This window comes from Haemorhous mexicanus, chromosome 7 (genome assembly GCF_027477595.1).
Source record: "Haemorhous mexicanus isolate bHaeMex1 chromosome 7, bHaeMex1.pri, whole genome shotgun sequence".
NCBI classification, from domain to species: Eukaryota; Metazoa; Chordata; class Aves; order Passeriformes; family Fringillidae; genus Haemorhous; species Haemorhous mexicanus.
Genome location: NC_082347.1, coordinates 39,822,946 through 39,841,609, shown reverse-complemented (window position 1 = coordinate 39,841,609; position 18,664 = coordinate 39,822,946). Strand labels below are relative to the sequence as shown.

Below are 18,664 nucleotides of genomic sequence, written 5' to 3'. Positions count from 1 at the left end.
AAATACATTTAACAGAAGAAAGGAAAGAAAGAGCACTTTTCTCAACAAAAGGAGCTGCATGCATTATTTTGGAACAAACCCAGATGACTGAGCTTTGGTTAAAAACACACTGAACAGATATTCAGGTTTTCTTTTGACCCTGGGTTTTTATTGACTGCTTCATGATGATATCAAAGTAAAATCAGATGGAGTATTTAAAAATATTCATTTGGTGATAGTTTTAGTTGTACAAAACCGTTGACCCAACAGCAGTTCTGCAAATAGTGTGAGGTCACAGTCCTGCATGGCTGCTCTGTAAAAACCTGGTGTTTGTAGGGGAGCTCAGAGGGAGAGATAATCTTTGAGTTTATCCATAATTCCATGGATTCCATCAGCTGGAACTACAATAACTGTCCTCAGAGGCTTCATGGGTACATCATCAAAGGACCATCTGCCACCCAGACAGGTGTCACTTTCCTCTTGCACAGAGTAGTTGAATTTCAGAAGGGCTTTCTAAACAACAGAAACAAAAGCATTCAGATTAAAATGTTTAATTAGCATGAAGATAATTCATCATCCAAACAAAGTGAAAATAATGAACCTATTATGCCCATGCTTATTAAGAAGTTTTTCCCTCTTGAAGTGTCCACCAAAAACAACAACCAAAAAATCCACTATTTAAAGTATTTTAAACAAACATTTTATTTTCACTGAATTTATATCTGTCATACTAAATTCTATAATGATTGCTACCATTATAGTTTGGGATCAGAGAAACAACCTAGGAGGGAGGGCAAAAAAATTTTAAAAATCCATGTTCTGAGGCTCTCCTGCTTTCAGGGCCTACTCTTGAAACTGCCCAGAGTCTTAAAAATTAACAAATCTGTAAGAATGAGAGTAGAAATCAAATATTAAGGGGATGGGCACCAAATGAATCCTGAGGAGAATTTCAGAAAGCTCTTGGAAAGGTTCCAGGTGGCTGGAGCAACTGAAGATCTGTTTTTGCTTCTCCAAACAGGCAGGTGTCTAGAATGTGCATGATTTCTTTTCAGGGATATAAACCCCATACAGAATGTCTAGAAAAGCTGATGAAAAGGGACTAAATTCCTGATGGATCAGAAAAACAACCTAATGAATGTTTCCAGTTCTCACACAAGTCAGATGAAGAACTCTGAGCTGAACCATCAAGCAGAACTTACCTGATTCCTTCCCTTTGAAGGAAAATTAAGATCCACTCTCCTTTTAGGTTTGCTTTCCACTAACAATATATCAAGGCTTTAAATCTCATTTTGGATGAATTACCACACTAACTGAGTGGCTTTGCTCAAGAACAATTTGAGCACCTTTAATCAATTCCAAGTCTGGTTATAATAGATTTTCTGGTTATAATTTTAAGGAGCAGAATGAAGCCCAGGGCAGTGCAAAGTGCAGGAAAAGGCTGCTCTCAGTTGGATATGGCTCCAAGTGCCTCACCACATTTAATGCTGTTTTATGGCAATCTAATTAACATTATGTGTGATCAGGGAGGACAGACACTCAGCACTAATTTAGCACACACACATTATTAAGTACAGAGAGACATTTTATTTAATACCCTACATAATGTTTAAAATGATTTTTTTTAAACACTGGAAAAGACTGAAAAACAAGCTCAGTTTGAGTCTATCCTTTTGAGCTGAGAATGACTGGAGTTTAGATGAAAGCACACAATTAGCCTTTAATAAATAACAAAGCTGAGATAAATAAATACAAAATGGGCCTTCTACAACACAACACCCAGGGACACATGAGCTTCACAGGCTTCTCCCCAGCAGCTTTTCAGTAACATTTTACAGAGTTCAGCTCCAGCTGACTCAGCTGCTGTGGCAGGAACACAAAAACAAAATCCACAAATTGCTACTGGACAGAGACTACAACACAACTCCCTACAGCCACCAGTGAATTCCCCAACTTACATTTCTCTCATTCCCAAAAAATAAAATTACAGCCCTATCACAGCCTGTCAGAATGATTACACATAGGAACCTTTGCCATTAACCACCCCATGCATGTGCTAGTCCTTTGCCCTGCAGGCACTGCCAGAAATGAAAAATAACAGCCTCTTGACAAAGTAATGATATTGTGTAACAGTGGTTTTAAAGCTTTGGGAACAAAAAAAAAAAAAAAAAAAAAAAAAGGAAAAAAAAAAAAAACCAACATGAAAAATTCTTTGCATTTCAAAGCACATCTTAAATTTAATTTCCTGCATTTTGCCCTCACCTGATCTGGCTTGGGACCAGCAGAATTGTGTGGCCAGGTTGCCTTAGGAAATGGGAAGTGATATTTTCATCTCAGTGTTTCACCACTTTTTATTAATATACTTGCCCTCAGTAGAATAGAGACAGAAAAGGGAAGCAAGAGCCACCTCTTAGGACCTCCTTCAGTTTTTATTCTGAGCATTTCTTGCAAGTAACAGGTACCCAGAAGGAAACAGATAAATCAATACACACAAAGAGCTTGATTGCTCCTCTCTCAACACTACTCCAAAACACCCTGGATTTAATTTCAAAATATTTGTGATCATCTTGATAAAAACTCCCCTTGAATTTGAGGTGAAACATCTCTTGTTGATGATATGTAAAGAAAAAGAAGCATTTTAAATTAAATAATCATGTTACCTCATGAAAGAATTCTTCTTCTGCATTTGCAAACATTAATTCCTCCTTTGGCTGATTCCTCCCTTCCTTCCTCTTAGAATTGCTCTTTGTGGCTTCTGTGAAGGTCTTGCTGATAAGGAGGTAATAGTGGCACTTTCCACAGGGTTTGTTTGTTCTCTGTGCCTCAGTCAGCTCCTTCCTAGAGAAATACATGTTTACACAACTTAAATCCTAAACAAGCATATAACCAAACCTTAGAATGTAGTGGTATAGAAAGGATATTCAACCTGCAGCCTATTCTTTCATGACTACCTCAGAAAATCAATTTTGCAGATGCATTCCTGTACTTAAACATACTATTTGTACTTTAAACTATAAAAATATGGATGTTTTTCCTCAGCTCACAGGATAATCTTTTTTTGCCCAGAATCCTGTTCATGGAAATGTCTGTGCACTGATTTTAAGTGCAGCTCTTCTTAAAAATACATCACATTATCACTTCCTTGAGGAACTGTAACTGAAAAGACAGAAAATACTCTTTGTTGTCACTCCAAAACCTTAGGTCAAAGAGGCTGAGATCTGAATTTGAGCTGTGACAAGTGCTGTAACTGTGGTGACCTCAATCTAAATTCTAATCTCATCTCACATGAGAGGACAGAAGGCAAAAATGAAAGAAGAAAAAGAGATGATCTCCATTCTATTACTGGTTCCTTATCCAACAAAACTTCCTTGTTCCCAGCTCTCAGTGTGGCACTAAAATAATGTAATGCTGTGTTTCAGTGGATTAATTTATTTACATTCACCCAGCTTTTGAAATAATCCATGAATTAGCAGAGCTCAACCAGCACTTCACCTGCTTTTTCATTATCTGAAACTAATCAAAACACTGCCTATTTACATGGGTGAAAACTAATACACCTTTTAATCCTTTCCCTCAGTCCAAATCTCCCATTCCTGAGCCAGACATTAACACAGAAACACCCAAGCTGCTAACAGAGTTCTCATTTTTAAATTTTCCTACATCAGTGTGAAAATAATCTGCAATACAAGGATAAACTGCAATATACACACAGCTATTTCTGTAGAACAGCACATGTTCTCAAATAATATCCTCTATAGAATTCGAGAAAGTTCTGGACCTTTATAAAGATATAAAAAAAATTCTTAAAATTAACTAAAGACCATATACGAGATTTTTTTTTGTTCATGCTTTACTCATATCTATAGCATCAACTGTCTTAACACAGCTCTATATACATAACAATTCTGAAAAATATGATGAAAAATACCATTCAGCATCATGCCAGGAAAAAAAAAATAAACAAACTTACTGGAGCTGCTGGTGCATGGGCAGAGCAATCTGTGGGGGAACATTGATGAACCTTTCACTCAGGATGAGCCCCACAGGCTTGGTGCTGTCATTGAGGAGTTTACTCAGCTGTTCCACCACCCGCTGCTCACAGCTCTGCTCACAGCGACTCAGCAGCAGCTCTTTGATTTGCTCAGCACACTGGGTGCCCTGCAAGCAAAAGGTGCATTTCCTTTACCTGATACAACAGCTGTTTACACAGGAAAACCTGAATGTCACCTGCAAGGGAACTTCCCACAGGCCTGGTGGCAATCTCCCTCAGCAGCCTCTAAAGCACTGCACCACTGCTTTGAAATCATCCTCCAGCCCTGAAGCTGAGGGCAAACAAAGCTTGTGAAGTGATGGGAACAAGGAACTGCAACACCACAGCCAAACTCCAAACTGCAGAAGATCAAAGGGAAGAAGTACAAGAGACTGACAGCTCATTTATGCTGGAATTACTAGGCCCAGTAATTCTCTCTGTTGCATTCTCTGCTTCATGTTTCACCCTCAGCAAGTTACTGCATTCACAAAGAGCTAAGCCACTTCAAGTTTTATCACCCCAGTCCTCCAGAGTGGAATTCCAAATCCTAGTCCAGCTGTCCAGGCTTGTTACACAGGATGCAGTCTCATTTATTACTGATGCTAATATTTATAACCAGATGTTACTGAGGCATACCAACCTTCCTTTCTGTTAAGTTCAAGCAGCTTATAAAACCAAATACTTCATCATCATCTTCTTCGTCATCAGAACTGTCTTCCTGCACTTCTGCTTGCTGTTGAATGAAAGGAAAAGCAACAATTCATACTGACATTCTATTTCCACTCTGTGGCAAAAGATGTTTTTCTTTCCAGGTGGTATCAGCAGATGAAAACCAGTGAGGAAATCTGTACAAACACACACTGCAAATGCTGCTGCATCACTGAACACCTCAGTGTGCTCAGAGCCAGCTTTAGAGAGGGCCAGGCCATGCATCTTCTACAGCAGAGTCCTCTGAAAGGCAGTAAAGGCTGATAGCTCACATTTAAAAAGCAGCATCACAGCCCAGGGAATGGCAATATCTTAAACAAAACCAATTTCCTTCAGTTTCTAACGCAGTAAACCTGGACTGTCTTGACAACCATGGAGCAATAAAGCTTTGATTGGGAGGGGGACAGAGAGCTGTGTCTTTGTAGGAAAGTCACAAGCTCCTATTTCTTATGGAGATGGTAACAAACCTCTCCATTGCATTTTCAGCATTACTACACTGAAATTCAGGGAGGGAAAAGCCTTCCATATGTAAAAAGAAACCAGCAACAACAACACATCAAATTCATTCTTTGCTTGAAAGCAGGCGTGGAAAATTTCAGTTCCCAGAGAAAAATTATTCTTAAAGCAGAAAAAGCAAGAAAGCATACAACAGACAGGATCCCCTTCTGAAATACAGAAATAATGTCATTTTAACAAAGAAAGCATTGTACTTCAATTACAAATATAATATCTGTCTTACCTTGATGATACTCCCAATATGGTTCTGTTGTATTAATATATCAGTTAATTCAGCAGTGTTAACAGGAGCTTTTAGAAACAACTGGAAGACAGGAAACAAGTATTAAGTTTCAGGCAATGGAGGTATCTCCTGGACCACTTTTTATTGGTCAAAATCTCACTTGATTTTTATTATAACTTAATAAAAATCAAGTGAGATTTTTATTTCTCTTCCTTCATTAAATACTAACTAAAAAACTAACAATCAGCTGCTGGAGGTGCTTGCTCCTGCACCTTCCACATGCTGATATTTCCTCCCTGGTACCTCTCCAGTTTGGTATGATCTGAAAGCTGTGGCTATTCCATCCCTGGAAGTGTCCAAGGGCAGGCTGGATGGAGCTTGGAGCAATCTGGGATAGTGGAAGGTGTCCCTGGCCATGGCAGGGGGTGGCACTGGGTGGGCTTTAAGGTCCCTTCCCTCCCAAACTATTCTGGGATTATCGAACAAAAGGAAGCAAAGTAATATATAAAAGCTATAAATCAATAGAGAGAATGTGAACTGATGCCTTTGCACAACTCCTTGATATTATTTATCAATGCAATATCAACCAAGCTGACAAACAGCCACAGTACCTGCTGGAGTAACTTCTTTATCCCATTATAGTCATTGTCTGATATGGAATGTGCTTCAAATTCAACATTCACTTCCTGTGGAGTAAAACAGAATATCACACACACTTGGCAGAAGTTAGATCAGAACTAAGCTGAACTGTAAGAAACTTGAAGACAATAATGGCAAACAGCAGAAACGGAACTTATTTCCACCTTGCAGTTGTCTCAGCAATTGTTATCATTTCTCCTGTGACCTTTAGAGAACATCTGTGAAAGCAACTTTTTAAAACTGACCTAGCAATTGTGTCATGAACAAACCTTTAATGCTTTGCTCCTGCCATCAGGTTCACACAATTACAGCTCTTGTAGCCACAGATTCTTCCTGGAGAGAGGCTTGACCCAGGCAGTTAAACCCTGGCAACTTCAGCACTGGGGTCTAACACCTTAGCCAAAGGTGCAGGTTGCTTCATACATTTAAATAATTACATCCAAACCCACACTTCTGCTATTTCCCCAAATCCTCCTGCCATCATTAATCCCACTGTGGAACTCTGGAAATGATGAGACCCAGGCACTGCAGCAGCCACAGTGGGAACTGCTGCTTCTCCTTCCTGAACAAATGTTGTGTGTCTACCAACATTTTTATTGGTATTCAAAATTAAAAGTCACACCTGCCAAGATTACTCTGCCTACCTATTCCACTGTTCAAGATCATTCAACTTTTAATTGCCAGTTTCAACTACACCTCCTGAGTAACCTCAACAACTCAGCCTCACTTTTGCCACCATTCAGCCTCAGAACTCTCTCCAATCTCACACAGAGGTCATGGCCTTTGCTGTCCACTGGAAGAACAGTGTTAAAGACCTGTTTGCAATGTAGAAAACAGGCACACGATCCCTTGGGAGGCAGTAAAATTCAGGAGACACTGGCACAAGCTGCCCTGGAAGTGTCCAAGGCCAGGCTGGACAGGGCTTGGAAAACCCTGGGATAGTGCAAGGTGTCCCTGCCATGGCAGGGGGTGAACTGGATGGGCTTTTCCTTTCCAAACCAAACTGTTCTGGGATTCTACAATAAAAAGAAGCAAATTTATTTTTACAATAATAAAACATAGCAGAAAATAATAAAAGAGCTAATCCTTTGTGCTGACAGCACCATTTCCAAGCAGCCACCTCCAGCCCCACACCTGAGCAGACACACCAAGGGCCTGGGGGCTGTACAGATGAGACCTCGGGGACCCCAACACTTGAAAAACAGTTAAAAAATTAAAAACTTTTAACAACAACACAGCGAACACACTTCGGATCACGGGCCCACAGGGACGCGTTCCCTGAGCCCCCACAGGACGCACCCAGCGCACCACAGGCCCTCCCCAAGCCCTTCCCGAATACAGCATTTTCAGGGAACCCACGATGAGGGCAGAGAAAGATGCATCTGACTCCATCCTATCAGAAGGCTAATTAATTACTTTATTATACTATATTATCCTATACTATATCGCATTACATCTAAACTGAATCTGCCAAGCACTCAACTCTGCACACACTGCTCTGAATCCCGTGACTGTCAGCCTAGTCCCGACACACACACACACACCAACCCTGACAGGCCAAGGAAACAAAACACCATCACTGTGGGTAAACAATCTCCACATTGCATTCTCCTTTAGCACAAACACAGGCACAGCAAATGATAAGAGTTGTTTTTCCTTTCTCTGATGTTCAGAGAATGTGCAACCCAGAAATATTCTTGGGAAGAATTGTGCCTTGCTTTTCTCTGCGAAGAGAAATGTGGCGACACCCGAACATCCCCCGACACCCTTCCCAAGCCTTCCTGAACATCCCTGATAACAAACCCTTCCCGAACATCCGGACAGTCCCTTTCCGAGTATCTCCTGACAACAATCCCCTCCCAATCCCTTCCCGAACACCCCCTGCCAATCCCAGGCGTGCCGGAGCCGTGCGGGGCCCGTCCCGCTCACCTCAGCGATGGGCTCGTCCGAGTCCGAGCACCCCGAGCTCTCGGAGCCGCTGTCGGAGCCCTCGGAGCTGCCGGAGCCGCTATGGGAGCCCTGCTCCCCGGCGGGGCCCCGCGCCCGGCGCTTGGCCGGCGTGGCCATGGCACGGAAGGTCGGTGTGGCAGAGGGATGTCGCCGAATGTCGCGATAGCGAGCGGCAGGCAGCGCTCGCTGAGCGCGGAGAGGCCCGGGCAGCCGCGGAGGCTGAAGGAGGAGGTGCCTCCCGGCCCGCCCCGGTCCCCGCGAACCCGGATTTCCTCCTGGTGCTGTGGTGTCACTTCCTTGCAAAGGGAATTCCCTCACGGGAATGGCTGTCAGGGGTTAAATCGGGCTGCCCGGGGCGGTTCGGAGTCCCCGTCCCTGCAGGAAGGGCTGGAGGTGGCACTCGGGGCTGGGGACGGGCACGGCTCGGGCTCGGTGACCCTGGAGGCTTCCCCAGCCTCAGGGATCCCGTGCTTTAAAAGGAACCGAGTGTCCGAGCATCTCCGACATTAGCAAAAATTACTGTAAGTAAAAAGCAGCGTCAGTGAAAATTGCCAGTTAAAGCAGGAATCAAGCTGCTCGCTCTAAAAATCGTGTCCCGGCTTGCCCCGAAGCAAATTCCCTGGATAATTCCCGACAAAGGGCAGAGAAGGGTGACAGGGAGAGCACCGTAAGCACAACGTGATGCTGGGCTTTATAAAAATGCCAGTCGGGAAAAGGCGTTCAAATGCCCTGAGCACTGAAGAAACACTCATTAATGATCCAGCCTGGGTTATGTGGAACGCGTTCCGTTTAACCCCTCGTGTCTAATTAATGAAGAAATGAGCTGTTAATGAGGCCGTGGAAAGAAGAGCATTGGGCACTCGCTGTTGCCAGCCCGGAGAAATGCAAGGCGCAGAGCCTTGGGATGTAATTCCAGCTTTATAAATCTGCTTCAAGTAGGCTCGAAATTTTCATGTTCCCTTTAAAGACTCTAACACATCTGTGGGGGTTTTTATTTTGTTTTAGTTTGGGGCTTTTTTTTGTTGGTTTTTGTTTTGTTTTGTTTTGTTTTGTTGAATGTTTTGTTTTTAAAGCTGTGTTTGCTCTGGGAGCAATTAGGTCATTACCAAAATTTGAATTCTGATATCCAGGGAAAGAATTTAGAGGATGAATTTTCCTGTGTGTGTGATCTGTCAGGAAAATACCAGACTGGTAACTGGGGTAAATGTGCACGTAGAGAGTGGATTTCTGTTTGTATTATTTGTGTATTTGCTTGTGTTTGTAACTTTGAGTTGAGCACCAAAGCTTGTAAGGAACTGAGAAGTCTCATCTTCCATTTTTATGGCAGAACAGATGTTTTCAGTCCTGCCTTGTTTCCTGGACTATCAGAGAAGGCATATGAATATTGTCTATATTATTATAGATGTATAAATGTGTGCATATAGATACATATTAAATAAAGTCAATCTTTGCATATTCATTTGGATGAGCAGAGGGTGAAAACTAGCATGGAAATTAACAGAATAAATAATATTTTTGTAGATAGGAGCTGATTCAGTTGCAGAACGTGGTGGCATTGTAGGGTTTGTTACTCCTTTTACAAAATATTCTTTAAAATGTGTTCCCCTTGATGAGCTCCACCAGAGCCTCTCCTTTGAACAGTGTTATCTAAGGGCAGCATATTCTTTTCTGCCCTTATCAGGGTGGGTGCTCCTGCCTGGAGAATGCACAATAACTGCTTACTCACTGTGTAAGAGCAGTACAACTGCTACAACCCAGTTATTTGAGCTGTTAGAGTCACTGTTTGAGTCAAAAACTCCTTTAGATCTAATTAAGATAAATTCCATTCTTGTCTTTCAGGGTTCTGCTGGGCTTCCTCGGTGAACAATGAAGGTTCTGCTGCTGAAGGATCCCAAAGACAAAGATTCAGGACCAGATCCTTATATTAAAGTGAGTAAACGTTGAGACAGCTAAAACAAAGTGTCACATTTTTATTAAATGTGAATGCAGCTGTTTCAAGGGGCTCAATCCAAATTAGAAGTGCATGTCTGAAATTGTGCTGAGAGAAAAAGGATCTTGGAAAATAGCATTTATAATTGTATTAATTATGGGACATTTGTACTGAATTCATTGTAAAGCTCTCAGCAAAGTACTGATATTAAACCAGCTTCATTTGAATTAATTAGCATTGATTATGTTTATTTGGACAGAATAGAGATTCCAGAAATCCTTTGTATTTTTACTGGGAATGTGATGTGAAATAGAGGTGACTGGGGTCTCTTCTGCTCCTGCCCTTGGTCATATGAGTCAGTCTCACTGATAAGAGGAAGAATTCCTGATAAAGGAGGATTATTTCTTCAGAAGAAACCTCCTGACAGAATTACAGAGCTGCACAGGGATATTTGCAGGACTGGGTGGGCACTTGGGGACTTCAGAGTTTTGTGCTGCTGTCTCCTGTACCTCAGATGGTCACAGTCCCACAGCTGTTTGTTTAAATCTGGTAATATTAAATAATTAACAAATTCAAATTAGATTTACCGGGGAGAGGAAATAAAATGCCTTTTTATTTTGCTTTAGCAAAGATAAATGCTTGTGCTGACTTAGCTCTTTGAAAAAGTAAAAATGCTGTTTGGAATTTATTTCAAGAGTACAAACCTTTTCTTGATAGGAATTAGGATCATACAGCTTGGAAGCAACGTTGATCCCAGTTTTGTCATTTGAATTCACCTCTCTTGACAGCTTATTTGAGAAGGTGAGTTTGAAATTCTTTCAGTTGTCTTATTTCCAGCAGGATTTGGTTGCCAAGATCCCATTTAATCATTCTCTGTGTGGTTCCTCTTTTTGTGTTGCCACAAACCAGCTTTGCTCAGTAAAATTTCATGTTCAGCATCAAGGACCTTGCCCTTGCTGGCTGAAGAATTAAATTGGTCAGACAGAATTCACATTTAAATTGTAAATTGTCACAAGTGTTGGGGCATTTCAGGCAATTATTGAAGTTGTTCTGTTTGCCACAATTATAAGTAATTGATCAACTGATTTTTAAAATTAATTTATAATTAATATTTTTTTTTTTACTTCTTAAATCTACTGTTTCTAAATAGCTTTCCCATCCAGAATGCTATGGAGGCCTAGTTTTTACCAGCCCAAGAGCATTAGAAGCCATCAAGATCTGTTTAAAAGAGAAGAGTAAAAAAGAGGGTAAGTACATGTTGATACTCCTTGGTCTTTTTCTTCGGCATCTGGTGAAGTTTGGAATTTAAAGAATTTTATTTCACCCACCAGTAGATGTCTGGAGCACGATTTTTTTTAAAAAACCCTGAATTTCATAGTTCTTTTAGCATCATGAAGGACTCATGCTACACTGAGCTTTTAAGGGTTGTGTTTTCCACACTGAAAAATGAAGGAGAGGAGTTTTTGGTGCAAATTACTAATTAGTGAGAGCTTTGCCAGCTCTGGTTCTCTCATGCAGAAGGAATATTTTGCTGCAGTGCCTGGTTTCCTCCCTTAAAGAGAAGATCATCTCATAAAAACTGGCCATCACTTCTGGGCCTGTATCATTCATGTAAAATGCTGCAGGAAAAGGGAGTTCTCTGTCTTGAATAAGAAATTTCTCAAGTGAATTAATTATTCACTAAAAAATGGTGAAGTGCTGAGGCATCAAAGCCAAGAGATGAGGAGTGAGGAAGAATCCTGCTAAATAGAAATAGTCTTCACAGTGAAATGCCAAATCTTTGTAAACTCTTCCAGATTCTTATCTTGGGTGATTCTAGCACAGAGTTTCTGCTTTACCTGCTCCATTTTTGGGCTGTGGACAAATCAATGTCCTGTGAGTAAGGTTACACCCTCGAGTAAGCAGTAAATACACAGCTTATTGTAGCATTTGCAGCAGCAGAGGACAAGATATTAAGATTTTAGGTCAAAAGTAATCTCTAAATTCCATCCCTAACCTTGATTAAGACTTTTGGAAAATAAATATTTTCATGATAAAAATGAGTCTGTAGTTCTTATTTGGGTTCCTCTCAAAGGCAATAAATCCTTGTGGTTTTACTTCTGGTTTTTATTTTTACTGTTGTAGTTTGTGTTTCTTTTTTCACCCCCAGTAGTCCCAGAAAGGACTCAGTGTTCTGGGCTGCTCTGGTTACAACAAGACAATAAAAAACTTGGGGTATCTGGTTTTGATCCTTTAGGATTTGCACATCCAGATTTGCTGAATGTGTAGTGGAATTTTAGCTATTATTATCATTTTGCTGTATTTGTGGATTAAACAGAATTCTAAATAGTCATTTATCATTCACATTCTGTTGCCATGTGCTTAAATTCCATTTAATTTAGTATAATTTAATGTTTTTCAGCCTGGTCAAAATCTCTTAAACAAATGTGGAATATCAAACCAACATATGTGGTAGGAAAAGCTACAGCTTCTTTAGGTAAGCTGGGGTTTAAAAAAAGAAAACTTGGCTAAATCTGGCTTGTAAGTACAATTTTTGGAGGAGGAGCTGCTGTTCAGGGGTGCTGAGGAAGAAATTTAAGTTAATTTGGAAGAGAGGTAATGATGTAAACATTAGAGTTATACCCATGCTCCAGCCAAGGATATCCATGGATCTAATCCAGCCTCTGGATTTCTGCTACTTTTGTGGTAATGGGATGGTCACTGCTTGAAAAATTGGGTCAAAACAGGAAAAAAAACCCCTTTGTTCTTAATTTGAATGTGGTTTTGTCATTGCTTTTGGAAGTGAACTTGCATGGAAGGGATTCTAACCTGGTTGAGATTGTGCACAAATGATTTGTGTGCCTCCCTTTGCATCCCAGGGTCCTGTGGCAGGAAATCTGAATTGTTCTCATTGCTTTCCATGGTGTTTTTCTGTGCTGCTTTTGATTCTAGTGGAAGAAATTGGTCTTGTTCCACAAGGAGAAAAGGCTGGAAATGCTGAGAAATTAGCTGAATATATTTGTTCAAGTAAGTGGCTAAAATGTTGGAGGTAAATAAAGTAATCCTAAATAAATTAAGGTCCCTTCCATCATTTTAGAATTTCCTTAAGGTAAAATCAAGTGCACAGTGATGCAAAAATACTTCAAAATACATAAACAAGATATTAATTACCATGTAATCTTAGACCCTCTAGTTAATTAATAAATACTATATGAGCCAGGAGGAAAAAGTTTATTTTTGCTGGAAGATCAGAGCTGTAATGACTGGAAATTGCTGCTAAATCAGAAGATTTAAATGCTGGTGACTTTCTCCAGAATTACCCTGTGGTTTCAGAGGGATCTGGTTTTCAGCACCAAAACTCAGTGGTTTTGAAAAAATTAAAGTGATGCTTTAAGTTTTGTTTATGGTTAAATGTGTAACTCCTCTCAACCTATTATCAGATTTTTGGGGAATTTTAAAAGTCTATTTACTGACTTCTGTTTTTACTCTAAGCTGTTGAAATTTCCAGTAGCAATAAGGAAGATTTTTAGACTTGGGAGCTGTTTATTTTTTGAGTGGATGGCTCAGTAGGATCAGTGAAAAAAGAGTTTTTGTACAGATGTGAGAGAGCTGCTGAGCAAAATCTGCCCAGAGATTTATAGGGAAAAGAAAAATGGGCTGGGAGCTGGAAAGGATTGTTTTTGCTGGGCACAGTGCTCTCTAATTCACTGGCAAATAAAATACTCCAGCTCTAGGGAATATTTAATGATAAAAATGAGAGTTTCCAACACAAGATCAAATAATAAATTCTAAAAATTAAAACTACAACACAAATATTTCATGGGTGAAGAATAACCCATCTCCTCTCTTCTAATAGCAAATGTAGTAAAGCAGAGAAAGGTTCCAGATGATTTTTAGTGCTGGAAAATCTACTTCTGCCCTGAATTAATATTTGCCAGGGATTTTTTTTTGAGCAGAAAGACAAGAGAAATACCTGTTTATTGTGTTGTATGAAGGTGAAAAAAATTACCCAAGCAGTGAATTTCAGTCCCTGGAGCCTGTTTGTTGTTGAGACAGAAATACCCTCCAGGATTTATTGGGTTGTGCATATTTAAATGCTCTCAGCTGATCAAGTGCTTTATAACAACCTTGGAAGTACAGATTAAATTATCTCATGTTCCCTATTATGTATAAATTCATTTTTGTTTGTGCATGAAGAAGTAAATTAAAAGAACAGTTCTGAATTTCTTGTATCACAAGGGGTTATTGCCAGAATAAAAATAAAAGCTAAAATAATGAGATTTTTTTTCTCACCACCTTTTGTGCTTTGGCACTTCAGTTTCAGGGATGGGAAATAAAGGGATTTACTCCAAGACAGTCTGGCTTTACTCTTCTCAAGGCAAATATTTGGCTAGAGGAGCAGGAGATCCCAGTCCTTGTTGTGTTGTTCAGGCCTACCAAGGAATTTTTCTGTGCCAAAGAATTGGTGTTTGTTTACAGGGATCACAGTGACATTTCAAATAACTGCCATGACTTGCAGGAGAATTCATGCTGGAACATTCCAATTTTATTTAATTTTAAAATCTTTTTTCCATTCTGAGCCGAGTTCATTCTTCCTCTAATTTTTAATTTTAATTTAAGAATATCTGGTTTCTAATAAAAGCTCAGTGTGCAGTCAGAGCACTCAGGTGTGTCTGGGTTGACTCCTACAGGGGTCTTTCCATTTGATTTTCACCCTTTTTTTTTATCCCTGAAGGATGTGTGTGCATAAACCAGCAATCTCCTTCCAGCACTTAAAAACATTTCTTCTCTAGTAATTGGCTCTTAAAAATGTAATAACAAATCTGAATTAGTAATAAAATAATTCCATTTCTTTAGAAAGCTGAATCCAAAACTCTATCAATCTGTGTAGGATTTAATATTGAAATTTTCTCTGTGTGCCTTATTTATAGAAAAGGCAAAGGCTGTGCAAAGCAAGTCTGGTGTTAAATTCCTAATTCGACAAAAGCAAGTGAGGATATCCTCTCCCACCCCAGCAGTGCAACCAGAATCCTTTTTCCTTGGGGAATTAAGAAAATGGAATTGCAGATAGACCAAAACTTCCCAGCACAGTATTGTCCTTTTCTTTGTCTGCTGAATATTCCTTTATAGAGAGCTCTGTCATTTATTGAGTGGGACAGATTTTAAATATCAAATTTAAAAGGCAGGTTGTGCTGAGGAGGAGATAAAGTGCATTCATATTCCCCTTGCCCTTCTACAAAGGAAGTTATCTTTATAGCCAATATTCATATTCTAGTTATGGAACATTTTTAATGTTCCTGCTAAGTATCCTGTCCTGTGAATTGGGGCTGCAGGTGTTTTCAGTTACCTTAGAGCTGTGGCTGTGGTGAGGCATTTGATAAATCAGCATTTGATACCTTTAAAATGTATTAAATCACATTTACTCTTTGTTAAAGGCCTAAGTTAATTAAAGTTCTTGTTTGTGTGTTTGCAGGAGAGAAGCCCAACTCCTCAGCTCTCCTGTTTCCTTGTGGAGCCCTGAAAAGAGAAGTACTTCCTACAGTGCTTAGAGAAAAAGGTTGAACTTCCCCTGGAGACCCATTTTAATTAGTCAGTGATGAGAAAAGTTGTATCTAAAGCTTGTGAACCAAATTGGAAGAAATAAAAGTGGAACTTGCTGAGGAGAGGACAGGAGTAAACACTGGGAGCTTGGATGGCTGCCCACAGCTCTGGGACCTGCAAATCCTTCACAGAACTTTCTTGGGTGTTTTTAGCCTAAAATAGTTACACTTCAGTGCAGTTAGGATGTTGTGAGTGCTGAACTGAAATAATAGAAATTAATGAATCAATTATGATGTCCTGATTGCAGGCATACCCCTGGAAAGCCTCACTGTTTATCAAACAGCCCAACACCCTGATCTGCAGGAATCTTTGAGCAGTTACTTCTCCCAGCAGGTACTGGACTCTGATGTAGTTTGGGATTTTCAGGATTGAGGATTTCAGGGATTTTGGATTGAGGCAGGTGACAATGCCTCCCAGAATATTCCTTTTTTTGAAGTAATTTAACTGAAATGTCATTGGGTATCTTTGCTGTGTATCACAGAATCCAGGAGTAGTCTGCCTTACGTAGTTTGTGTAAAAGTAATCATTGCTTTTCATTTTTCAAGATTGCCCTTCTGGTTTTTTCGTGTTAGGAGCCTCCATCATAGAATTACAGAATCATGGAATGGTTTGGTGGGAAGGGAACTTAAAGCTCATCCAGTGCCACCCCTGCCATGGGCAGGGACACCTTCCCCTGTCCCAGGCTGCTCCAAGCCCTCTCCAGCCTGGCCTTGGGCACTGCCAGGGATCCAGGAGCAGCCACAGCTGCTCTGGGCACCTGTGCCAGGGCTTCCCACCCTCCCAGGGAACAATTCCTTCCCAAAATCCCATCTGTCCCTGCCCTCTGGCACTGGGAAGCCATTCCCCATGTGCCAAGGCACTGGCACACTGCTGGAGGAGGGAGTGAGCTGTGCCAACCTCTGCTTCTTTCACCCAGGGGATCCCTGCCAGCGTCGTGTTCTTCAGCCCATCCGGTGTCAAATTCTGCCTCCAGCACATCCAGAAGCTTTCAGGGGATTTGATGGACCAAGTCAAGGTATCTTCTCTTACAAATGGTGGAATATGAGAGGCAGTAAATTTGGGGTGGGCAAATGAGATAGAAAAGCTGTTACAGCCACTGCAAACCTTGATTTCATCTTTGGTTTGTGTTTATTTCTCTGAAGAAAATCCCAGTTTATAGCAAATACAAGAGTTACTAAATAGAATTACAGAATCCCAGAATGGGTTGGGTTGGAAGGGACCTTAAAACCCATCTTGTTCCACCCCCTTGCCATGGGCAGAGACACCTTCCACTACACCAGGTTTCTCCAACCCTATCCAACCTGGCCTTGGGTGGATTTTAAAAAAGAAATTGTTTTCACTTGGAATGTTCTCCCCAACCAATTCCCCCATCTCCACTGGGATAGACTTCATGTTCCCTGAGTGATGCCAAGCTGTGAGGAGCTGTTGCTTGCACCAGGCTGCAGCTGATTAAAATTCCTCTCACTTTCCCCTGTTGTGGGACTCGGAGCTTTCAGTGTTTGTAATGGCGAGATAAATGCTCATCTTCCCTGAGTCACTGCTAAGTAGCTCCATTGATGGGTGGCTTTTAGTGCTGCAAATCTTCATCGTGAGCTGGGAGAGCTGAGTGCTGGTGCTGTGCCCCGCATGACAGTGCAATGTTGTCCCTGCAGCTGGCTGCCATCGGCCCCAGCACAGCCGAGGCCCTGCGAGGGGCCGGTGTCGCCGTGAGCTGCACTGCAGGGAGCCCCACGCCCCAGGAGCTGGCTGCTGCCATCCACACAGCCCTGCACCCCCACAACTGCTCCGGGCCCCCCTGAGAGCCCAGCCAGGTGCTCCAGGAGGGCTTTTCCAATTTGCACACCTGTTGTCCTGCAGGAATGTGGGTTTTGGGATTGTGAAGCACTGTCCTGGTCAGGGATGGGTGTGAGAAGGTTGCACTTAAATATCTTATGAAACCTGGGATCTGTCCAGCATCCTTAAAGCATCCAGCACTTCCCCTTCCTCCTGTGTCTACTGTGAATATTTTATCCTTGAAAAGCAGCTGTGAACACTGGGACACTGCAATCAGCCCCACACCTCACCTCAGGTATTCCCCAGCACAGCTCAGGTTGGGTTTCTCTGTATAATCAGTTTTGCTTGCACATCTTCTGTAGGAAAAACCAGTGAAGTATTTTCTTTTGAAAACTTGTTTGCTTGTTGTTCTGCTTTTCAAATATTTGTATAAAAATGTTAATTGTGGATTCTTAGTGGAACAGGAGAATTCTTGCAGTGAAGTTGCTCTGTGTGGGGCTAATTCAGGTCAGCTGTTGCTCCTTGTTACCCTAACAGGGTCTTCAAAATTAGTTTTTGGTTTCTGTTCCTGTAATGAAGGATTTATTAACAGGGAAATAAACTGGCTTATCAGAGTTAATAATGGTGTTAGAGTTGTCTGTTCTGGATGTGGTTTATGCTTTAATTGTTTATCTCTGGAAGGGGAAAAATAATCCTATTTAGCACTAATGCTCCCTCCAGCTAATGCCAGGGGCTTCACAGGAGATTTGAATCATAATCTATTCATTTATAATCCTCCTGAAAGTCATTTGTGTTGTCAGCACAGTGCTGAGGTTCTTGGAATAACAGAGAGAGCCTCGTTGGCTGCACAGTTCAAGTGAAGTCTGAGGATGGGACCTGAATTTCCATCCTGTGAGAGGCTCCACACCTGGAACAAGAGGGAAGCCAAGTTCTGTCCCTGTAAACTGAGTAATTCCAGAGTGTGGGGTCATCAGTCACACTGGGCACAGCAGGACAAGGGTTTGGCTTATCAAACACTTCCCTGTCTCAGGATGAAATGGAATCTCAGGAGAAGATTCTGGAAGATCACAGAATCCCAGGCTAGTTTGGGTTGAAGGGACCTTAAAAAGCTTATCTAATTCCCTATGAATGCATGTAAAACCCATTTCTACCTTTCTGAAAAGTGGTTTATACTGTTATTATGCAATAAAGAACCACATTTATTTGAAGAACATCAGATGTTATATCCTGGATAATTTTATCTTCAAATAATACATATTAGCAAAAAAACCCATAGTCCTCACTTGCTGAGGTAAGACCCACTCAGTGTTTGACTGCAGTTTAGATTTCTTTCAAAAAT

At 41.1% G+C, this 18,664-nt stretch overlaps 2 protein-coding genes across 4 annotated transcripts; one reads left to right on the top strand and one right to left on the bottom strand.

Moving 5' to 3' along the window:
• Positions 1 to 126: 126 nt before the first annotated feature.
• BCCIP (BRCA2 and CDKN1A interacting protein) lies at positions 127 to 8,299 on the bottom strand. Its single transcript, XM_059852201.1, has 7 exons — positions 8,022 to 8,299; positions 6,065 to 6,139; positions 5,454 to 5,534; positions 4,647 to 4,739; positions 3,947 to 4,134; positions 2,637 to 2,814; positions 127 to 492 (listed from the first exon to the last, which is right to left on the bottom strand). The coding sequence occupies exons 1-7, from the start codon at positions 8,157 to 8,159 to the stop codon at positions 322 to 324; spliced, it is 924 nt and encodes a 307-aa protein (XP_059708184.1). The 5' UTR covers positions 8,160 to 8,299; the 3' UTR covers positions 127 to 321.
• A 24-nt stretch (positions 8,300 to 8,323) lies between these two features.
• UROS (uroporphyrinogen III synthase) lies at positions 8,324 to 18,538 on the top strand. 3 transcript variants are annotated; one of them, XM_059852202.1, is made up of 10 exons: positions 8,324 to 8,563; positions 9,882 to 9,971; positions 10,690 to 10,773; positions 11,123 to 11,219; positions 12,374 to 12,448; positions 12,904 to 12,978; positions 15,425 to 15,508; positions 15,800 to 15,885; positions 16,469 to 16,567; positions 17,205 to 18,538. In XM_059852202.1, the coding sequence occupies exons 2-10, from the start codon at positions 9,909 to 9,911 to the stop codon at positions 17,349 to 17,351; spliced, it is 810 nt and encodes a 269-aa protein (XP_059708185.1). In that variant the 5' UTR covers positions 8,324 to 8,563; positions 9,882 to 9,908; the 3' UTR covers positions 17,352 to 18,538. The 3 variants fall into 3 exon arrangements, with proteins under 3 accessions (XP_059708185.1, XP_059708187.1, XP_059708186.1); XM_059852203.1 differs by lacking the exon at positions 8,324 to 8,563 and adding an exon at positions 8,584 to 8,977; XM_059852204.1 differs by lacking the exon at positions 12,374 to 12,448.
• Positions 18,539 to 18,664: the final 126 nt, after the last annotated feature.

Coding starts and splice junctions, on each gene's coding strand:
- BCCIP (XM_059852201.1), bottom strand. CDS start 8,159: ATGGCCACGCCGGCCAAGCGCCGGGCGCGGGGCCCCGCCGGGGAGCAG. Junction 4,740..5,453: donor ATATTGGGAGTATCATCAAG/GTAAGACAGATA, acceptor TTCATTCAACAG/CAAGCAGAAGTGCAGGAAGA. Junction 493..2,636: donor AAGAAGAATTCTTTCATGAG/GTAACATGATTA, acceptor TCTGTTGTTTAG/AAAGCCCTTCTGAAATTCAA.
- UROS (XM_059852202.1), top strand. CDS start 9,909: ATGAAGGTTCTGCTGCTGAAGGATCCCAAAGACAAAGATTCAGGACCA. Junction 15,509..15,799: donor TACAGTGCTTAGAGAAAAAG/GTTGAACTTCCC, acceptor TCCTGATTGCAG/GCATACCCCTGGAAAGCCTC. Junction 16,568..17,204: donor ATTTGATGGACCAAGTCAAG/GTATCTTCTCTT, acceptor TTGTCCCTGCAG/CTGGCTGCCATCGGCCCCAG.